This window comes from Moschus berezovskii, chromosome 10 (assembly GCF_049115385.1).
Source record: "Moschus berezovskii isolate FMDL1 chromosome 10, NW_MosBer_1.0, whole genome shotgun sequence".
Taxonomy (NCBI): domain Eukaryota; kingdom Metazoa; phylum Chordata; class Mammalia; order Artiodactyla; family Moschidae; genus Moschus; species Moschus berezovskii.
Genome location: NC_142469.1, coordinates 72,913,545 through 72,937,708, shown reverse-complemented (window position 1 = coordinate 72,937,708; position 24,164 = coordinate 72,913,545). Strand labels below are relative to the sequence as shown.

At 36.5% G+C, this 24,164-nt stretch overlaps 1 protein-coding gene across 5 annotated transcripts in view; it reads left to right on the top strand.

The window, feature by feature from the left end:
* The window catches only part of THEMIS (thymocyte selection associated), a 242,128-nt gene that overhangs the window by 61,251 nt on the left and 156,713 nt on the right, over positions 1-24,164 (top strand). For 4 of the 5 annotated variants that reach the window (XM_088840734.1, XM_088840737.1, XM_088840735.1 and 1 more), the window contains exon 3: positions 7,858-8,316. The exons of the other annotated variant lie outside the window; for it this stretch is intronic. In XM_088840734.1, coding sequence (XP_088696860.1) covers positions 7,858-8,316 — 459 coding nt within the window. The remainder of the gene's footprint in view (positions 1-7,857; positions 8,317-24,164) is intronic. 5 annotated transcript variants of the gene reach the window in all.

Genomic DNA, 24,164 nt, shown 5'->3' with positions numbered 1-24,164 from the left:
AATCAGCTTATTATGAGCATAATATTATGATGGTTAAATTCTAAGCAAATTTATTGAAGCACAGAGTCAGACAGACTCCTCAAAGCCACCGGAGTCAGACAGACTCCTCAAAGCCACCTGGAAATATTTCCCCAAAGGCAGTCCAGCTAAAGAAGTCACCTGAGGTTCTTTTCCATAATCAAACACTCTGGCATAATCTATAATGGTTGCTGGGAATTAGTTTTGCTCAGCCTGTGTCACTTACTAGTGAATTGTGGATTCTACATATTTTGTCTCATCTAATTTGATCCAAACTGAAATATCTAGTGTGTACTCTTTGGCCCTATAAGTGTTCGTCTCTCTGATGTTATAACCATCCTACAATGGCTTAGAATTCCAGAGTGAAAGAAATGAGGTGAAAGAATAGCAAATAAATTTTTGTATTTTCCTTTTTGGTGCTTGCTATGTGTTAAGTGCTATCTACGTGTGTTACATGTATTGACTCATTAATCATCAGAATGACTTTATGAGGAGGATGATACAACATTCTCCATTTTACAGAAAACGAAATTATAACTCTGAGAATCTGAGTTCTCAACTTTACACAGTGGGGGACGGACTGAGGTCAAAATCAAACTCCATCTGTTTGAATCAAAAATTCCTACTCTGACTACTTTACTTTACTGTTGGAATAGTAGTATGTTGCTGGCCCTGAAAATTCTAGTGCCTGAAGTCACCAAGGGCCAGAAATAGTAAATCTATAATATTTCTACTATCCTCTTAATAAAGCCTTATGAGAGATTTGAGGGGAATAATTGTCTATGGGGGTTCTTTCCAGTCCTGATGCCTCTATGTGTATGATAAAAGGGACAGCGCTCTGCAGAACTACAAGAGTCCAGAGAACTGTGCTCTTGTCAAGATTCATGAAAAGAAAAATTTCTCACATCTTCTCACTTCATCCTAGGTCTATTACTCATTCTCACTGCTTAGTAGAGAGAAAGTTTTAACATGAACAAGGATATATGGTACTTTTATTAATAAAGCCACGATTATAACAGAGTTTTAGGAGTAGATATAATATTATATCATTTGATTTTAAAATCTAACATTATGTACATGAATTATTTGCTTAATATCTCAAATGTGTTAGATATACATAGTCAAAACTTTTAAGGACTTAGTGGGAAAATAAGTTTTTTTTTCATGCAATGTTTGAACCATTGAGGTAAAAATGATTTAAAAGATTTTATGATTTATTATTTTTTACCCTCAAGTAAAAGAACTATTAAAAACCATTAACAGCTATTATAGATAATTCTGATTTCATTATACATGTAAAGACATTCAAACATATTAATTCTACGTCCTCATTTAGCATCTAACATTTAACAGACTTGGTCACCATCTTAGATATGTCTTCTCCCCTCCTAAATACCCCATTAAATTCCTATGCAAAATTTTCTTACGAACTTTGACTTTCCTTGCAATCCTTGTTGCTACTCTTAGAGACTTCTGTCAAGATTGTTAGAATCACTTATCAGTTGATGATTTTCAGTAATCCTATAATTGACTCTGAGAAATCTGAAAATGTTTTTAAAGCTTGGATGTTATTATTATTACATTTCATTACTTTCCCCAAGAATTTTGTGTTTTTTATTTTTTTTTGCTTTGATAGGGTATTTCATGCATCTCATTAAATCTGAAATTAAGTAGAGATAATTGAACTAAAATTTCTAGTCAAAATACCAGATTTAGGGTAGTATTGAACAAAATACTTTTTGTAGGATATCCTGACCTAAGAATTACCTTGAGAATATAACAAAATAATAGGAAAATGCAGAACAAAAATACTTATATAAGCAAGTATAAAATAAAATTCTTGAGGGATTCTGAAGAATTTGATTGCAGGACAAAGTGCAATTTTAAGAGGCAAAGGCATACCCTCACAAAAATAAGTGAAATACAGTTTGCTTTACTGGCAGAGAGACAAGACACAAGACAAAAAGGTACATCATGTCTTTGTATGACAAATGCTTTTGATTTGTCTCTAAATATTCTTCTTCACATAGAAGAAGTCCACTGGAAATTTTTGAGCAGTATATCAAATATATATGTATTTATTTAAAATTATGTGATTGCATGTATATTTTATGTATTGTTAACCTATATGTCAAAGACTAATTTCTCTATGATGTAATGGATATAAATCTACATTTTGACAACTTTAAAGTATTAAAGAAGTTTCAGCCACCTTTCATATTTTATTAGACTATAATGTCATTGTTTTATTTCATAATATGGCTAAAGAAAAACTTGAGTTAGAGTAGAAATGTCAGCTTCATCATTTTTTGCTCCTTGTCTGTGTTATATTAGTTTTATTTTCAATACATGATTTTTTGCAAGAAGTGCGTGAAGTCATTTATCCATTTTGTGAGATTTATTTTATTTAAAAACTGTGATAATATATTCTGGAAACCCACTTAACATATGGCCAGGTGGTCTGCAGCACACTCAGAGTATATGATCTAATAGGCAGTGCTGTCAACCTCTTCAGCTTGTGCAGTTCCCTGGACTCCCACATGCCTACACCTCCAGGCATGTGGCCACCTGACACATGAAGAGTTGAGACTAGTGTCAATCAATGTCTTAAATATCAGTGAAGTTCACTTTCTCATCTTGCTTGTTTTAAGAAGTTCTAAGAATTTCTGCACCCAAAAGGAGAGTGAAAAGCTAGACAAACAATTTATGGCTCCAAATAATAATGAAAGGTTTAAATGTGTAACCTTGTGATTAAGCCCTTGAGCTTCAGAGACACAAAATCCTACTATGTATTTTATTTGCTGAGATGATAGAGAATTTATGGTATCTCTTCAGACTTTCCTGTGCTTATTTGTGAAGCGTTTGTTTTTTATATTTAGCTACCTCATATTGTTATTCAGAATGAATTCTATCATGCAGGTAAATTTCCAGCACATTCAAGGTGCCAGTCTTTTAATATTCTAATTTTGAAGGTATGAGAGGAAAATGAGAATTAGTTCATAAAGTTCACTCTAGGATTCCTTTTCTCAGAGTTGGTGGGATATGTTTGGTTGGAACTGTGAAGATGAGCTAGAGATTCAGTTCAGTTCAGTCACTTAGTCGTGTCTGACTCTTTGCAACCCCATGGACTGCAGCACGCCAGGCCTCCCTGTCCATCACTACTCCTGGAGTTTACTCAAACTCATGTCCATTGAGTCGGTGATGCCATCCAACCATCTCATCCTCTGTTGCCCCTTCTCCTCCCACCTTCAATCTTTCCCAGTATCAGGGTCTTTTCAAATGAGTCAGTTCTTTGCATCAGGTGGCCAAAGTATTGGAGTTTCGGCTTCAACATCAGTTCTTCCAATGAATATTCAGGACTGATTTCCTTTAGGATGAACTGGTTGGATCTCCTTGCTGTCCAAGGGACTCTCAAGAGTCTTCTCCAACACCACAGTTCAAACGCATCAATTCTTTAGCGCTCAGCTTTCTTTATTGTCCAACTCTCACATTTGTACATGACTACTGGAAAAACCAAAGCTTTGACTAGACAGACCTTTGTTGGAAAGTAATGTCTCTGCTTCTTAATATGATGTCTAGGTTTCTTTCAAGGAGCAAACGTCTTGTAATTTCATGGCTGCTGTCACCATCTGCAGTGATTTTGGAGCCCCCCAAAATACAGTCTGTCACTGTTTCCACTTTTGCCCATCTATTTGTTATGAAGTGATGGGACCAGATGCCATGATTCTGGTTTTCTGAATGTTGAGCTTTAAGCCAACTTTTTCACTCCCCTCTTTCACTTTCATCACTAGGCTCTTTAGTTCTTCACTTTCTGCCATGAGGGTCGTGTCATCTGCTTATCTGAATTAGAGATTAGATAAGGAAAAAAGATTGTGAACTCTTCACAGTGATCTTATGTGAATACACAATTGGAATATAAATAGTATTGTAATATACAGTTGTAAATTTTGTGTTTTAAAAAATTTCTCCCTATTTGTGTGAGAATTGATGAGGTAAAGGAAAAAGTAGAAAAAAGTCTGATGAGTGTAAATTCTGCACAGTGAACCAGGAATTTATTTTATCTCTTTTCATATTGGAGGCTCTGGAAAGGCTGATCAATGGAAAGCAAAGGGCTACTTGTAAGATCACATACATTTTTTTGTGAACTGGAATAAATATGTTTTCATAGTGTCCTTGTAAGTCATTTGTGCAAAAGGGAGGTAGCCTGGTGTGTAGGTAAGATTATGACATTTGGATTTCAAAGGTCTGAGTTGAGATTCTATAGCCATGACTGAGAAAATCATGACTTTTTATATTCCTTGGTAATATTTATTTTATTATTTTTAAAAGATTATAAATGATGCATATGAAAAAATTGTTCAAATTTGTTACTTTTTGAGCAAATTTCAGTTGTTACTATTAATAATAATGATTGCAGATCATTAAGAATTAGATAAAAGTATGAACTTCCCAAAAGCCTAAGATTCAGGATTAAGATCTCAAAGACTAAATTTTCTTATTGACTAATTTTCAACAGAACAGCTGATTACATTTCCTTATAATTTTTGTTTCTCAAGAAACACACTACATATGAGCAATTTCTCCTAAGTAAAAATAAGAGTAGTATCCTTTTTGCATGTGTGCTAAGTTGATTCAGTAGTGTACAACTCTTTGCAACCCTATGGACTGTAGCCCACCAGGCTCTTCTGTCCATGGGGATTCTCCAGGCAAGAACACTGGAGTGGATTACCTTTCCAACCCAGGGATTGAACTCATGTCTCTTCCATCTCCTGCGTTGGCAACTGAGTTCTTTACCAGTAGTGCCACCTGGGAAGCCCATCCATTTTAATAGGTGAAAATCAAATTTGGAATAGAAATCTATTTTCTTTCTGCTTTTTAACTTAAATTGTTAAGATGATATATTGGCTTATTTTGCTTCCCTGGTGGCTCAGAGGGTAAAGCGTCTGCCTACAATGCGGGAGACCCGGGTTTGATCCCTGGGTTGGGAAGATACCCTGGACAAGGAAATGGCAACCCACTCCAGTTCTCTTGCCTGGAAAATCCCATGGACTGAGAAGCCTGGTAGGCTACAGTCCATGGGGTCGCGAAGACTTGGACACGACTGAGCGACTTCACTTCATTGGCTTATTTTATTATCACTCTAATTATTATGCAGCTCCTGAAGCATGTTTTGTTTTGAAAAAATACTAGATTATATTTTCTGCACTATAAAACTATATTGCTTTAGTTTATTATGAAATTATAGCTCCAGTATTATGTAATTCATATATATATATATATATATATATGTATGTATGTGTAGGGCTTCCCTCATAACTCAGTTGGTAAAAAATCCACCTGCAATGCAGGAGGACCCCAGTTCAATTCCTGGGCCAGGAAGATCCACTGGAGAAGGGTTAGGCTACCCATTCCAGTATTCTTGGGCTTCCATTGTGGCTCAGCTGGTAAAGAATCTGCCTGCAATGTGGGAGACCTGTGTTCAGTCCCGGGGTTGGGACAATGCCCTGGAGAAGGGAAAGGCTACCCACTCCAGTATTCTGGCCTGATAAATTCCATGGCTTGTATAGTCCTTGGGGTTGCAAAGAGTCGGAAACAGCTGAGTGACTTTCACCTTCACTTTCATATGTATGTGTATAGATATATATTTCTATATACTTCAAACTAGTTTATATGGTATTGAATGGCTATTTATAAGGAGAGACTCTTGGACTGGCTGCAATAATATATAAAGAAACAAGTTAATAATAAAATATTTTTACTGTACTCTGCCACTTAATATGCTAAACTGTGTCCTTAATCATCTTCTAAGGGAAAACACACAGATTTCTTAGATAGATTTTTCTTGCAATAGAGACATCCAACAAGACAGCTCTGAAACTCTGAAATGTGTGATTAACTTGAAATAATAGTGGCCCTTAGGGTTTCAGCTTTTCTACTTCATAACACTTCGGGTCTGTTATTACCTTAGGTGAACCCAATTCCCCAGGAAAGAAGATGCTGAATTAATTCTTCTGTGACTTATGTCATCAATATAGCTAGGATAGAAATAAAACTATGTTTCTCTACGCTTATGAGATTCTAGGTAACTATTATTTAAACTTATTTCGGAAAAACTGCTAAATTTTTTATACCCTTATAATGCCTGTGGATGCTTCGAAATAAATCTTCCCATGGAGACAAATGAGACTAAACATGTGCATACACTTGCACACGGGTGCATGCGCGCGCGCGCACGATCACACACACACATTCAGTTACTGTGGGGAATTCAAGTGTACTGTTTTATTGGATTTTCCCTGATACAAGACATAACAAAATAAGAAGCTCCTTCAAAGTAAATGTTTTTTTCCCTTACTGCCTTCAAGCACACCATGCAGAGGATGAACGCTATTTGATTTATAAAAGTTTTCAGGACAGATTGCACATGCTATCTTCTTCAGTCTTAGTCAGGATTGCATCACGTACTTTTTCAGAACATTTATATTTAAAAACTTCAAAATCCTGTATTTTTTTTTGTTTGAGTAAAATAGCAACATAAATCTTTGTACCATAACCCAAAATACATGTAAAAGACATTTTAATCTGGTTAATAATAATTTGATATAAAGATAAATTTAATTGAACTGTATTTTTGACTAAGTGAATAAATAACTTTTCCAAGCTATATCATCCTTCTAGGGTTCTTTAGATGCTGCTTTCTAAGTGGATGCTATTATTTAATATTTTCTTAATTTACTTTGGAGTTAAGCAAGCAGTTACCTAATTTTCCCTTTGTTCTTACTTTCTTTGGAATTTAATGAAATTTATTCAATAAATAAATTTCTGGTAGTGTTACAAAACAGATGTGCTTATGAAATAAATGCAAAATAATTGAAAGAGAAGAATTAAATTTAAACATGCAAACATAAAAAGCTTTGTTACTTGACTGTCCCAATAGTTTTGAAAGAAAAGATTTGAAATAGTGAAATAATGACAAAATTGGAGAAGTAATAGAAAGAATGAATGATATATAATCAAGAGATTTCAATCCAGAACAACTTCCTAACCTGGCATTTCCCAATGAGAGTTATGTGGATAACTAATATGTATGATATGCTGTTTTGTAATTTATTAATGAATGTTTCCCTAAGAGTTTTATGATGAAAGAAATTTTGGAAATTCTGCATGTTATAGTCCTCTCTTATGAGTCATGGTGCATCTAAAGTTTCTGAGAAATTTCAAATTATTTGGAAAAAGGTAGATACATTTTGTTATAGTAAAATATGCATGGCATCAAATTTACCACTTTAAAGTGTGCAATTTAGTGTCATTAAGTTCATTCATGATGTGTTACAGTCATCAGCATGGTCAAGTTCCAGGTAATAGCTTTGTAATTGTTAACTTGACCATGAAGCAGTTTCCAACTGGAATATCTTTTAATTTTGGTGTTTCCAGAGAATATATGTGGAAATACTCATCTAATCTAGTCCTTTCATTTTAAAAATTAAAATGTGATCTTGAGAAATTAAGTGCCTTGCTCATGATCACACATGTAGTTAGGAGAGAGCCAGTATTTCATGCGGATTTAATTTTCAAGAAGTGGGCCTTTTCTATTTCAAGATATTTTCCTCTTGTTTCCATCTATGTGACCTGTCTGGATCTGACAATCCAGCCTACAGATAATACATTAAAATATACCCTAGAAGAATTCAGGGTTAAAACAAATATCTCTAATCTTTAAAAAGGTACATTACTTTTAAATGCTATGTTTTACTTACTTTATAACTCTCTCACTGTGATTTACTTATAAGAACTTCCATTGTTAAGAACTTTTTTTAATTCACAGAATTCTGTTCTCAGGTCTTTTTAAGATTGTGACTGATACAACTCCATACCTCACTATGGAAGAGATTACAAAAGCCAACCATATTAGACCAAGTAGACTGAATCATCCTTGCTTCTATCATCAGAAGGATATAAAACTAGAGAATCTCATCATAAAGCAAGGTGAGCGAATCATGCTCAACTCAGTGGAAGAGATAAATGGAGAAATAATGGTAAACTGTGGTGTGCTAAGGAATCATCAAAATCACTCATTTACTTTGCCTTTGTCACAAGAAGGAGAGTTCTATGAGTGTGAAGATGAACAGATTTATACCCTAAAGGAAATTATCCAATGGAAGATCCCCAAGAACAGAACACGAACTGTGATACTTACAGGTTTTTCAGCTAATTGGGACTCAACAAATCCATTCCCTAGAGGCTTTTATGGCGCTGTGATTCTCAAGCCTGTTTATGAAATTCAAGGTGTGATGAAATGTAAGTATGTACTGAGAATGATGTTTTATGAGCAAGTTTGTGGGGTTTGGGAAAGAGGAAGATTTTAGTCTAAAGAATGAAACTCTGTCCCTACTGATCCATTAAGCCCATTGAGAGTTAGATTCTCATCTGTAAATAAGCAAGCCATGTATTTGTTTCAAGAATCTAATTCAATAATGTATTTAAATGAATATTTTAAATTGTGTAATCCTATCCAAGTGTAAAATGCTATAACTGTCAGGTACAGACAGATTAAAATATTGATTTTTTATCACTGCCAGTTAAACACGGTCAAAAAAAAGAGTTACATTTTAGAACACAGCATAATTGGTTAGAAATAGTCTTTCTTATATTATTACTGTTGTCATTGTTCAGTCACTAAGTTGTGTCTGACTCTTTGTGACCCCGTGAACTGCAGCACACCAGGCTTCCCTGTCCCTCAATATCTCCCAGAGTTTGCCCAAACTCATGTCCATGAAGTCAGTGATGCCTTCCAACCATCTCATTCTCTGTTGCCCCCTTCTCCTACCCTCAATCTTTCCCAGCATCAGGACCTTTTCCAATGAGTCGACTCTTCACATCAGTGACTAAAGTATTGGAGCTTCAGCACCAGTCCTTCTAATGAATATTTAGGGTTTATTTCCTTTAATATTGACTGCTTTGGTCTCCTGGCTATCCAAGGGACCCTCAAGAGTCTTCTCTAACACCATGGTTCAAAAGCATCTATTCTTTGGCGCTCAGCTTTCTTTATAGTCCAACTCTCACATCCATGCATGACTCTGGAAAAAGCATAGTGTTGACTGTATGAACCTTTGTTGGCAAAATGATGTCTCTGCTTTTTAATATGCTGTTGAAGTTTGTCATAGCTTTCCTTCCAAGGTGCAAGCATCTTTTAATTTCATGTCTGAACTGTCCACAGTGATTTTGGAGCCCAAGAAAATAAAGTCTGTCATTATTTCCATTGTTTCCCCATCTATTTCCCATGAAGTGATGGGATAAGTTGCCATGATCTTAGTTTTCTGAACGTTGAGTTTTAAGCCAGCTTTTCCACTTTCCTCTTTCACCCTCATCAAGAGACTCTTTAGTTCCTCTTCATTTTCTGCCTTTAGAGTGGTATCCTATTCATATCTGAGGTTGTTAATATTTCTCCTGGCAATCTTGATTCCAGCTTGTGATTCATCCAGCTTGGCATTTTGCATTATGTACTCTGCATATAATTTTAAAAAGCAGGGTAACAATATACAGCCTTGATGTACTCTTTTCCCAATTTTGAACTAGTTCATTGTTCCATGAGCAGCTCTAACTATTGCTTCTTGTCTGCATATAGGTTTCACAGGAGACAGGTAAGGTGGTCTGGAATCCTCATCTCCTTAAGAATTTTCTAGTTGTGATCCACACAGTTAAAGGCTTTACCATAGTCAATGAAGCAGAAGTAGATAATTTTTTTGAATTCTGTTGCTTTTTCTATGATTCAATGGATGTTGGCAATTTGATTTCTGGTTCCTCTGCCTTTTCTAAATTCAGCTTATACATCCAGATTTCTCATTTCACACACTGTTGAAGCCTAGTTTGAAGGATTTTGAGCGTTACCTTGCTAGCATGTGAAATGAGTGCAACTCTATGGTAGTTCGAACATTCTTTGTCATTGCCTTTCTTTGAGATTGAAATGAAAACTGGCCTCTTCTAGTTCTGTGGCCACTGCTGAGTTTTCCAAATTTGCTGGCATATTGAGTGCAGCACTTTAACAGCATCATCTTTTAGGATTATACATAGCTTTCTTGTATGGAGGTGGTCAAAAGTGATAAGGATGCAAAGTTACCTTAATGTGTCCCTTACTCTTATTTTGTGAGATCCTTTTTTCTTTTATTTTTAGCCATCCATTACTGGTCATAAATCTCCCTATCAGCTGAGAGTTCCTCTGACTTAAGGGAAAATAATGTGACAAATTATTCACACAAAAGTGTGGGTAAAAAATTATTGAAATATATTTTATAATCTTAGCTTTAGGTGTACAGCATAGTGATTCAGTATTTTATAGATTATACCACCTTTAGAGTTATTACAAAATTAAGGCTGTATTTCCCTGTGTTGTACAATATATCTTTATTGCTTATCTATTTTATACATAGTGGTTTGTATATCTTAATCCCATATCCTTATCCTACTCCCCTTTCCTTCTTCCCATGTGAATGTATTTTATTATGTAATCTTCATAAGATTTTTAAAATTGTATTTTTAAACTTTTAATTTTATGTTGGAGTGTAGCTGATTAACAATGTTGTGGTAGTTTCAGATTGACAGCAAAGGGACTCAACTATATATATATATGTGGGTATATATATATATATGTTCTCCAAACTCCTCTCCCATCCAGGCTGCCACATAACATTGAGCAGAGTTCCTTGTGCTATACAGTAGGTCCTTGTTGGTTATCCATTTTAAATATAGCAGTGTGTACACATTTAGCCCAAACTCCCTATCTATCCTTTCCCCTGATCCTTTCCCCTGGCAACTGTAAGTTCTCGTTCACTAAGTCTGTGAGTTTGTTTTGTAAATAAGTTAATTTGTATAATTTATTTTTAGATTCTGCATGTAAGGGATGTCATAAATACTTCTCTGTCTGATTTACTTCACTCAATGTGACAATCTCTAGGTCCATTCATGTTGCTGCAAATGGCATAATCTTCTTCTTAAGATTTTTACATTTTAAAATAGGAATAGCTGGATAGAGCCTTGTAATCCTAAAGAAATTGACACTTTTTAAGATGGAGCAAAGAGTTCTGTATTTTCAGTCAGAAGTCCTGGATTCTAACTCTTGTCAATAACTGGTCAACATGACAAAAAATTGAAATCACAGTAAACTTTAGACCTTACATTAGTGGTCTGGAAACTTTCACAAAATGTACAATCAAAATTGGTAATTGGATTTTCCTCAATTTTCATAAATAATGGGTAGCATTTTCTCATTTTAAAATCGGTTGTTTTTCTAAAACCATTGGCAGCTCCTATAATGCAGATGCAAATGAAGGTGAACCCAGAACCTAAATATATGAACAAGATAGCTCCAATATTTAATGAATTTATGTTAGGTATCACAAAGCCTTCACTGAGAAAATGACATGTAAACTGAGATCTGAAGGCTGACTAGGAGATGGGCAGGTAGAGAAAGAGAGGACAACGTTGGAGGAAGCAGATGCAGCTTGCAGGAAAGGAGATAAGCAAGAGATTGTGGTTCTAGTGCAGCTGGCATGAGAAAAGAGAAGAGAAGGCAGGTTGAGACAGTCATCAAAACATGCAATGGAGGAGTAGAATCAGGCATGGTGGGTCTTGAAATATATGGGTTAAGTAAGGGATTAAATAGGGATTAAATTTGTCCAAAGGGCAAATTAAGAGATTTTCCATCTGGATAAACAAGATAAAAGTGTAGTTAGGCTGCTTGTTCTATGGCAGAGAACCAAAAATTTAATATAATGGTAACCTAAGAGGGACAGCTGTTCTTTATGGGTATTTCAGAAGAACATTCAGCCAGAGCTCAAGGTCTATTGGAAGTGGAAAGAAGTTAACCTCTTTGCCAAGCTTCTGGTTTGATTTGCTGGCTGAATAGTGGTGCTGTTTAGTAAATATTAACATTGACAAAGAGCAAGGGATATTAACTGAATTGTTTAGACGGACTTAAATATGATTTCATGCTAATAGCTAAGGTCCCAGAAGAAATTGCCTTTGGATGAAATAAAATCCTTCCCAAAAGGTTTTAATCCAATTTCTATTCTTTAATAATATTAAAATTGGATTTTGATTTTAATTATTTTGGATATTTAATTTTTAGGGATTATTTTAAGCATTAGCTCTTATTGTATAGAAATTTCAGGATTCTGTATGAGACTGCTTTACCTGTATACTGACTGCAGAGTATTTTCTGAAAATGGATGCTGGGTGTTCAACACAAAAAAGTCCAATTTTAAAAATTGTTATTATAGGCATTTTTCTTCTAAAGATAAAATGTAGACTTTTAAATTTTATTTTCAATTTACTTTTAAAAATGTTATTGGAGTACAGTTGATTTATAATGTTATGTTAGTTTCAGGTATACAGCAAAAAGAATCAGTTATACATACATCCAGTCTTTTTTAGACTGTTTTCTATTACAGAGTATTGAATAGAGGTCATTGTACTATACAGTAGGTCCTTATTAGTTATCTATTTTATATTTAGTTGTATGTGTATGTCAATCTTGATCTTCCAATTTATCTCTCCTCCATCTTACCCCTTAGTAACCCTAAGTTTGTTTTCTACATCTGTAATTCTGTTTCTTCTTATATATAATTATTTAATCAATTGTGGTCTTGTTTTACATTATTCTTTTTTATATTTAAGAGTTAAACTTGCCTTGAAGTCACGGGCATGTGGTCTGCTAAGTTGTTTTTCAATGGCTTTGAGTGTCTGGCATAGTTCAAACTCCTCTTGAATCCTTCTTTTCTGAAGTGACAAGAAAAAGAATAGATCTGGGTTAGGAACAGGGAACTTTAGAGAAACCTTAGAGCAAAAAGCAAGATGAAAAACACTGAGAACTATAGGAAGCTATGAAATTATTGATTTGTTGAAAAGAGAACATAGCAACTAGAGGAAAGAAGAAAAGTAAGATATTCTACTCCTAGTGGTAGTTTTTAACGTTATTAATGGGAAAATTTAGACTTCACTAAAGAAGAAAAGTAGCTGAAAGTGTTTAAATGAAATATTTGTTTCTGGAAATTCTTGGTCGTATTTCCATCATAGACCAAACCTCTCTAACTCTTACCATACATTTAATGATTTTTTAAAAAGCTAAATCTCTTTGGTAAAAAGGTATAACCACCTAAGACATCTAACCACAGGTTTCATATAAGTCATAGCAAAATCAGTTTGTGCCTTTAACAGGAAGATAAAATTCACACTAGTACAACAGATGGAATGAACAATATTTGCCAATGAAAAATGGAGGCAGCCATTTAAAATTGCTTCAAAAAAACTAGAAATCTTGATCATTAAAACTTTTATTTGAAGTTATGTTTTGATGTATCGATTGATAGTTGTTTCTTTACTAATGGAAATTTTACAAGTTGGAAAGTTGCATTTTGCTTTAGGAGAAAAACTTAGTGCCTTTCAATTTTGGGGGAAAAAGTTTCCACTCAAATATATGATATATTAGTTCATTTATGAACAGAGGGCTGAAATCGTACAAGCAAAATGGTGTTATCAGAAAGGCAGTATCTGAATATTGTATAACAGGTGAAAGATGAAGTAAAAAATGCATCAACCTTTTAGTATTCTGAGACTTAGTCTTTCTCTCATTTATTTAAAAAAATTCCATTTTTATCAAAGTCAGAAATATCAAATGGTGGTAAAAAAAAAAAGTTATCAGCAAACCCATGTTCTTGATCATTCCCAAATTATCCCTACATTCTGCTACTCTGAAGTAACTCCTTTAAATATTTTGCTCCTGCTTTCTTGTATTGCCATTCACATTTCCAAATAATATATGATATTACTATTTTTGAAGTGATCAATTTTAGACATAAACTACTGACTTTCACTTGTCATGTGAAGATTTAATGGTCTTATATTCCTACTTTCTCTTCTCTTTCTCCTTTCCTCTGAGTTTATGATAAGTTATGGTTAAGTAGTTTCATTTCTGTGACAATTCATTGCTGAATCAGGTGGTAGATAGTGACCATAATTCCACTTCTGTATAACTTAATTTTTTGTAATCATGACCTTATTATTTCATTGCTTAATTTTCCTCAGTCCTCTCCTAAGACTTAAAGTATGTTCCAACATCTTTGTTAAAAAAAAACACAAAACTATTCTCTACAATTTCCCAGAGCCCAGACTGTCAGGAGATCTACATCTTCTTTTATTTTTAATCCTGAAATATTCCTCCTGGAACTCTCCAACCTCATGCTCCAATCTGTGTCTGTGGATCTCTAGAACTAATGCATAGGTGCTTGGCTTGGGTTGCGATGCTATAATTAAAAAATACTGTAAACTGGGTGTCTTATAAGCAACAGGAATTTGTTGCTTACAGTTCTGGAGGCTGAAAGTCTGAGACAAGGTTGCCACCACAGTCGAATTCTGATGAGGAAACTCTTGCAGGTTGCATACTGACAGTATCCTCACATAGTTCAGAGCAGAGAGGGAAAGGAAACTCTCTGGTGACATTTCTTTTATTTTCTTTTTGGCTGCACCATGTGGCATGTGGAACTTCCCCCACCAGGGATCGAATCCATGCCCCTTACAGTGGAAGCGCAGAGTCTTAACTGTTGGATCCCTGTGGAAGTCTCCCTCTAGTGACTTTTGCAGCTTCGGTTGCTTGGTCATGTCTCTTTGCATGGTATTTTCTAGGCAAGGATACTGGAGTGGGTTGCCATTTCCTCCTCTAGGGGATCTTCCCTACCCAGGGATCGAACCCATGTCTCCTGCATCTTCTGCATTGAAGGTGGGTTGTTTATCACTGCACCACCTAGGAAAACCCTCTGGTGACTTTCATAAGGGCTCTAATCTCATTTATGAGGGCTCCATGATTTTAGCTATCCTTATGACTTTATTTAATTCTAATCACCTCCCAAAGGTGCCACCTTCTGTATCCCTACATTGGGAGTCAGTTTCAACATATGAATACTGGGGGGCACAAACATTTAGTGCATAACAGTTTGATACTGGACCTTTGATTTAACACCATCCTAGTGGTTTACTAGCAATTTCTGAACTCAAATAACATTCTTTTCTGGTTTTCTTTAGTTTTGTGGAGCCCATACCCTACTCGTTTCCTAAGAAAGGTGCTGCTGCTGCTGCTGCTGCTAAGTCACTTCAGTCGTGTCCGACTCTGTGTGACCCCATAGACGGAAGCCCACCAGGCTCCCCCGTCCCTGGGATTCTCCAGGCAAGAACACTGGAGTGGGTTGCCATTTCCTTCTCCAATGTGTGAAAGTGAAAAGTGAAAGTGAAGTCGCTCAGTCGCGTCCGACCTTTAGCGACCCCACGGACTGCAGCCTACCAGGCTCCTCCATCCATGGGATTTTCTAGGCAAAGGTGCAGAGGATATTAATTAGTTGATTACAAGAACTGCTTGTTTGAAAAGATCTTTATTTTACACTCAAATAAGATGGATAGTTTGATTATTTCTAGAATTCCCAGTTGAAAACTACTCAGAATTTTGAAAGCTTTGCACCCTTATCATCTACCTTCCCATTTTGCCTTTGAGAGATTATCCATAGTATTCAGAAACTGCACAGTAATGGACTTTGTGGTAGGTCTGTTCTTTCATTGTGAGGGAAGTTTTCAAGTTGGAATTTCAGGTGCTTCATTTCTAGGATAAATTCTCTGGTAATTGCCATTCAACTATTTTTTCTCTTTTCATTCCGTAACTTCTAATCTCATGTTGAAGTTCCCATACCGATGTAGAACTATTTTCTTTATGATTTTGTCTTTGGTTTACCTTCAGGGAAAATTTCTTAACTACATTTCCAACTGTTTCAATGAATTTTTAATCTCAGCTATCATATTTTTAATTTCTAAGAGTTATTTCTTACATCATTTTTTAACTGTTACCATATTCTTGTTTTAAGGACGCAATATCTTATCTCACTGAGAATATACTATTTCTTAAAGTTTTCTGCATTTCCTTGCATTTTATCTGATTCTTCTAGTCTTTTTGTAGGTTTAGTCTGTCATTCTTGTTAAATGCTTTTCTCAAATGCTTAGTAATTATTTGCCATTTGTTCCTATTTGCATGTGAGACAAATTTTAATTTAATTAAAAGTGAGGTACTGTTTATATACAAGCTCTTTGCTTTGAATTTAAGGTTTCATTTTTTTGGCTTTTTCATTGGAGAATTCCCTAAATTCAGATCCTGTGAGTCTTTCCTTCAGGACTTGTTCAGTTTCATCTGAAAAGAATGTTCTTGATACCATGTGGGGGTTATGAAACTATTGTAACTGAGTGGGAAGTTGCTGAGGGTTTCACTGTTCCCTCATAGGTTTAGACTTCATTGTTGCTTTCAGTTCCACACTTCTTTGCTCACTTGTGCTCACTTTCCAGATTCTGGGACCCTGTAATGTTTGCTACAGTGAGAGAGGTTGGAGGGGTTGTCAGCCATCTTCCCCAAATTAGAACTGAAGATCTGGATTTAATCATGCTTCAAATCTTCACATAATCCCCTTGTTTTGTCCTCTACTTTCTCCACCTTCAGAGGGGCCTTATGCCATCAATTCCAGAGAAGGCACTGGCACCCCACTCCAGTACTCTTGCCTGGAAAATCCCGTGGGTGGAGGAGCCTGGTAGGCTACAGTCCATGGGGTCGTGAAGAGTCGGACATGACTGAGCGACTTCACTTTCACTTTTCACTTTCATGCATTGGAGAAGGAAATGGCAACCCACTCCAGTGTTCTTGCCTGGAGAATCTCAGGGATGGGGGAGCCTGGTGAGCTGCTGTCTATGGGGTTGTACAGAGTCAGACACGACTGAAGTCACTTAGCAGCAGCAGAAGCAGCAGCAGCACGCCATCAATTCAAAAGCCTTTTGAGTGTCATATGGGGCACAAAAGGTTGACTTTTCATTGGAGTCTACTCCTTAGGTATATCAATTCCGTTCAGTCGCTCAGTGTCTGACTCTTTGCAACCCCATGGACTGCAGCACGCCAGGCCTCCCTGTCCATCACCAACTCCCAGAGTCTACTCAAAATCATGTCCAACTCATGTTCAAAAGCATCAATTCTTCGGCGCTCAGCTTTCTTTATAGTCCAACTCTCACATCCATAATGATTACTGGCAAAAGCATAGGCTGACTCAGTTCAGTTCAGTTCAGTTCAGTCGCTCAGTCGTGTCCGACTCTCCGCGACCCCATGAATCACAGCACGCCAGGCCTCCCTATCCATCACCAACTCCCGGAGTACACTCAAACTCATGTCCACAGAGTCGGTGATGCCATCCAGCCATCTCATTCTCCGTCGTCCCCTTCTCCTCCCGCCCCCAACCTTTCCCAGCATCAGAGTCTTTTCCAGTGAGTCAACTCGTTGCATGAGGTGGCCAAAGTATTGGAGTTTCAGCTTTAGCATCAGTCCTTCCAATGAACATCCAGGATTGATCTCCTCTAGAATGGACTGGTTGGATCTCCTTGCAGTATAAGGGACTCTCAAGAGTCTTCTCCAGCACCACAGTTCAAAAGCATCGATTCTTCGGCGATCAGCCTTCTTCACAGTCCAACTCTCACATCCATACATGACCACGGGAAAAACCATTGCCTTGACTAGACGGACCTTGGTTGACAAAGTAATGTCTCTGCTTTTTAATATACTATCAAGGTTGGTCATAACTTTCCTTCCAAGGAGCAAGCGTCTTTTAATTTCATGGCTGCAATCAGCATCTGCAGTGATTTTGGAGCCCAAAAAAATAAAGTCTTGACACTGTTTCCACTGTTTTTCCATCTATTTCCCATGAAGTGATGGGACCAGATGCCATGATCTTTGTTTTCTGAATGTTGAGCTTCAAGCCAACCTTTTCACTCTCCTCTTTCACTTTCATCAAGAGGCTTTTGAGTTCCTCTTCACTTTCTGCCATAAAGGTAGTGTCATCTGCATATCTGAGGTTATTGATATTTCTCCCAGCAATCTTGATTCCAGCTTGTGCTTCTTCCAGCCCAGCGTTCCTCATGATGTACTCTGCATATAAGTTAAATAAGCAAGGTGACAATATACAACCTTGACGTACACCTTTTCCTATTTGGAACCAGTCTGTTGTTCCATGTCCAGTTCTAACAGTTGCTTCCTGACCTGCATACAGGTTTCTCAAGAGGCAGGTCAGGTGGTCTGGGATTCCCATCTCTTTCAGAATGTTCCACAGTTTATTGTGATCGACACAGACAGACCTTTGTTGACAAGGTAATGTCTCTGCTTTTTAATATGCTGTTCAGGTTGGTCATTACTTTCCTTCCAAGGAGTTCAGTTCAGTTCAGTTGCTCAGTCATGACCCACTCTTTGTGACCCCATGAACCGCAGCACGCCAGGCCTCCCTGTCCATCACCAGCTCCCAGAGTTCATCCAAACCCATGTCCATCGAGTCGATGATGCCATCCAACCATCTCATCCTCTGTCATCCCCTTCTCCTCCTGCCCTCAATCTTTCCCAGAATCAGGATCTTTTCAAATGAGTCAGCTCTTAGCATCAGGTGGCTAAAGTATTGGAGTTTCAGCTTTAACATCAGTCCTTTCAATGAACACCCAGGACTGATCTCCTTTATGATGGACTGGTTGGGTCTCCTTGCAGTCTAAGGGACTCTCAAGAGTCTACTCCAACACCATGGTTCAAAAGCAGCAATTCTTCGGTGCTCAGCTTTCTTTATAGTCCAATTCTCACGTCCATTCATGACTATTGGAAAAACCTTAGGTACACAGACTTTCCTTTTTCTGTTCTATGAAATCATTGACCATTATTCCATCTGAGTTCAATCTTTGTCTAGTTCAAGGATTACAGACATCTTTTAGATTCATTGAAACTTGTCTTTTCTCTTTCTTTTCCTCCTTTTTACCCTGTGATACATTGGAGGGAAGAAAGGGCTGAAAAGCAATATATTTTACCCATAAGCCTCACTACTTACTTAAATTCGTCCTTGCCCAGAGTTTTTCCTGGACGTAATATTACCTTGAAAGGACTGGTTGCTAATATTGCTAAGTGTGATGGGTAATTTATAAACTTAATATTTTTAACACAACATTCAGTTCAGTTCTGTTCAGTTGCTCGGTCGTGTCTGACTCTTTGCAACCCCATGAATCGCAGCACGCCAGGCCTCCCTGTTCATCACCAACCCCCGGAGTTCACTCAAATTCATGTCCACTGAGTCAGTGATGCCATCCAGCCATCGCATCCTCTGTCGTCCCCTTCTCCTCCTGCCATCAATCTTCCCCAGCATCAGGGTCTTTTCAAATGAGTCAGCTCTCTGTATCAGGTGGCCAAAGTATTAAAGTTTCACCTTCAACATCAATCCCTCCAATGAACACCCAGGACTGATCTCCTTTAGGATGGATTGGTTGCAGTCCAAGGGACTCTTAAGCGTCTTCTCCAACATCACAGTTCAAAAGCATCTCTCTACTTTTTAATATGCTGTCTAGGTTGGTCATAACTTTCCTGTCAAGGAGGAAGTGTCTTTTAATTTTTAGTAATTTTTGAAACTTTCTTTGTCAATTTCTTATGTATTTATCTTTTTGATGCTGGAGATTGTTATTTCATTGCTATGTCATGTCCAACTCTTTTCGACCCCATGGACTGTAGCTCACTAGGCTCCTCTGTCCATGAGATTTCCCAGGCAAGAATACTGGAGTGGGTTGCCATTTCCTCCTTCAGTGGATCTTCCCAACCCAGGGATCGAACCCACATCTCCTGCATCTCCTGCATTGGCAGGCAGATTCTTTACCACTGAGCTACCAGGAAAGCCCCCAAAAAGTAAATGTTTATTATTCAATAAATTAAATACTTGAATGAATGAAGCATCTAAAATAATTGTTTCCGTCTATGTATATTGTACAGTACAAAGATCCTGTTTAGGTAGAAGAGGATTTTCTCACCTATCATATCCAGATTTGATTTGTTGCAATGATGTATTTATGAATTTAATAGCTAAGGAGAATGAATATTCACTTTATGGTACCAAATTTAGTGTCAGATATATATCAGTTATATAACTACAAATAATACTGACTTTGGTGCCAAGAAGTGAATATTCATTCTCCTTTTATAGTCATATAACAGGCTTCCCACGTGGCTCAGCAGTAAAGAATCTGCCTGCAATACAGGAGCTGCAAGAAGCATGGGTTCAATCCCTGAGTAAGGAAGATCCCCTGGAGGAGGGCATGGCAACCCACTCCAGTATTCTTGCCTGGGAAATCCCATGGATAGAGTAATCTGATGGGCTACAGTCCATAGGGTCGCAAAGAGTTGGACATGACTGAAGCTATTTAGTATGCACACATAGTCATATAACAAGTTCAGTTTTTATTAGTGACGTTTTTCCTGATGTGTCCATGAAAATATTGTGACATAACATGATCTCTAAAACCCATGAATACTCTAGCAAGCTTCCATTTCATTTTCTTCCTTTAGGCAGAAATCTTACTACTAATATAAGCATCAAACAACAAGCAAAGTACAGTTTTTACTGCATGTGTGTGTGTGTGTGTGTGTGTGTGTATACATACATGTTTATTTATTCCTAAACTACCAATAAATAACATTTTATCAGTTAGGGTTCTCCAGAGAAACGGTATACCATTTTATATAAATCAATATTGTATATTATATATAATTATATTGTATATGCATCAGTTCAATTCAGTTCAGTCACTCAGTTGTGTCCGACTCTTTGTGACCCCATGAATCACAGCACGCCAGGCTTCCCTGTCCAATCCCAGCTCCTGGAGTTCACTCAAACTCATGTCCATCAAGTCGGTGATGCCATCCAGTCATCTCATTCTCTGTCATCCCCTTCTCCTCCATTATATGTTATTTAAATATTTAATTAATTATAAGGTCTTGGCTAATGTAATTACGGGGCGGAGGGCAATGGCTAATAAGTTCTATGTCAATCAGACAGGCTGGCAAGCTTTAAACAGGAGTCTATGCTATATTCTTGAAGCAGAGTTTCTTCTATGGGAAACCTTTGTTTTTGCTTTTTAGACCTTCAGCTGATTGGATCAGGCTCATCCACATATTGAGATCAACATCCTGTACTTAATGTCAAGTGATTTGGATGATAACCACATCTACAAAATACCTTCATGACAACAGCTAGATCAGTGTTTGATTAAATAACTGGCAACAACAGGCCAGGCAAGTTGACATATCAAATGAAGAAAATATGTTAATTGTATCATTAAATATAAGAAAATGGCTCTTCATTTTTTTAGCTTTTATGAACTAAATGAAAATGTAAAAGACAGAGTAGTGTTACAGATAAAGCCATATCAAATGCAAGATTTCTCAAGGGCAGTCATGATTTTTTTCCTGCTACAAATGTTGGAGAGTTATCCAAAAGGAACTATATCTGTTTGTAAATATAAGCAGAAGTAGAACCAGAGGAGGACACCCAACAAAATGGAAATTCATTGTATAGCTTCTCTTAAGTTGAAATGAAACTGAATAAATGGGAAAATGTAACCAATTCACTGAATAAATGAGAGTTGGAGACAAAATTTATGAAAGGACTTTAAAGAAATATAAGTATAGTCTTAAAGTAATTAACAACAACAACAAAAATCAAACTTAAAAAGTGAAAATTTCCCAAAAATACATGAACTATTTAACCATAATAATATAGGAGAAACTAAAAATTGAGAAAAACTGCAGGCTAAAATTTACAAAATTTGTTAAGATAAAAATATGTCAAAACAACCATCTTGCCTTCCAGACTTGAATAAGATTGTATCAGTAGATTTCTAACTGTGTACTGCTAATTCAGGTCTAATTGCAAAGGATGGGCCCTTGAATACTGAGTTGAGACCAAGAGTATTCTAGAGTATTAGCTGTCCAAGGATTCACGTATTGCTTAATATTAATCAAGCGTAAATATATACCTTTATTTTCTCTTTAAAGATAATTTTTAGTGGGGTACCCCAAATTCATACTTAAGTAAAAGAGTTGTTGCAGTGGGAAATGCAGAAAAGCATCACACTGTGATTAACATTAGCCCTAACTGTAAAAGGGACTTTCCTTGAAAAGAATAGGCAGAAAGACAGAATTTAATGAAATGACTCAGAAGCAGAGGGAGGAAACCAATGCTACATTTTTTAGAGAAAATGGAATGGAAATTTTTTTCTTAATAGCTCCCTTTGGAAAACCAGAAATGTACCCAAGAATTCTTGTTTACCCAGGAAGAAAATTTGGAAAGTGTTAATTAAGGTTTTGTGAATATATATTGTTTTTACTTCAGATTAATTTGAAACTGGAAAATTTGTAATAAATACTTTCAGGAATGCCTCTCATGCTCTGGGTTGGTGCCTTCTTATCTCTTTATCAGTTTTTTATGAAGATAACTTTTTTGGGAAATTTTTTAGTTTAACTCCCTCACTGTAACCATTTTCATTTTTGGTGGTATCAGAGAGTATTACATTTTTCCAGTTATAAGTTAAAAGTGCTTGTTTAAGGATGTGTAATACATACACACACACACACACACACACACTGGAACTATATATACCAAATGTAAGCAGTGGTAGTCTAAAGCTAATAAAGATTATAATGTGATATCTCCCCTCTTATTTTTAAAAAAATATTTTGCAACAGCATATAACTGTCTATTTTGTAAGAAAAGCAGCAGAAATGTTTCTTTATCTTTCTCTTGGACACATACTTAGATATGATAAAATTTATCATGAAAGTATTTCAGTTTGAAAACTTAAGTATGTCATATCCAAATTCTAGGAAACTTTTAAAAATATATGTTTTTATTTTAACTTTTGGCTATGGAACTTTTAAAATCCTAAAAGATGATGCTGTTAAAATGTTGCACTCAATATGTCAGCAAATGTGGAAAACTCAGCAAGAGGCACAGGATTGAAAAAGATCAGTTTTTATTCCAATCCCAAAGAAGGACAATGCCAAAAGTATGTTCAAGCTACCATACAATTGCACTCATTTTACATGCTATAATGCATTGTATTTTGCTCAAAATCCTTCGAGTTAGGCTTCAGCAATACACGAACTGAGAATTTCCAGATGTACAAGCTGGATTTAGAAAAGGCAGAGGGACCAGAGATCAAATTGCCAACATCTGTTGGATCATAGAAAAAGCAAGGGAATTACAGAATAACATCTACTTCTGGTTTATTGATTATGCCAAAGCCTTTGAGTGTGTAGATCACAACAAACTGTGGAAAATTCTTCAAGAGATGGAATACCAGACCACCTTATCTGCCTCCTGTGAAATCTGTATGCAGGTTAAGAAGCAACAGTTAGAACCGGGCATGGAGCAACAGACTGTTTCTAAATTGGAGTATGTCAAGGCTGTATATTGTCACCCTGCTTATTTAACTTATAAGCAGAGTACATCATGAGAAATGCTGAGCTGGATGAAGCACAGGCTGGAATCAAGATTGCCAGGAGAAATACTAATAACCTCAAATACACAGAACATGGCACAAATGGCAGAAAGTGAAGAGGATCTAAAGAGCCTCTTGATGAAAGTGAAAGAGGAGAGTGAAAAAGCTGGCTTAAACTCAACATTCAAAAAACAAAGATTATGGCATCTGATCCCATCACTTCATGATGAGGTGCTTGGATGGCATCATTGACACAATGGACATGAATCTGAGCAAACTCCAGGAAATAGTAAAGGACAGAGAAGCTTGTGCTACAGTCCATGGGGTCACAAAGAGTTGGACATGACTTAGTGACTGAAAAACAGTGGAGAATTTAAAACAGGCAAGAGTAAAGAGAATATTATAAACAATAACAAGGATTTTATTTTAATGTATTATCTAACAAAATGGTAAAATACATAAAATTTGAAGTTGATGCAACAGCAATTAGATGGAGTGAGTTGTCAGTACAGTGATTATCTGTGGGCTTCATAGTACTTAGTAGAGATAGACAAATGATCGATTTCAACTTGTCTTCCAAACGTACTGTCAAATTAATATTCCAGAATTCTATTTAATTTGGTCATTCAGTTCAGTTCAGTTGCTCAGTCATGTCCGACTCTTTGCAACCCCATGAATCACAGCACACCAGACCTCCCTGTCCATCACCAACTCCCGGAGTTCACTCAAACTCATGTCCATCGAGTCGATGCCATCCAGCCATCTCATTCTCTGTTGTCCCGCCCCCAACC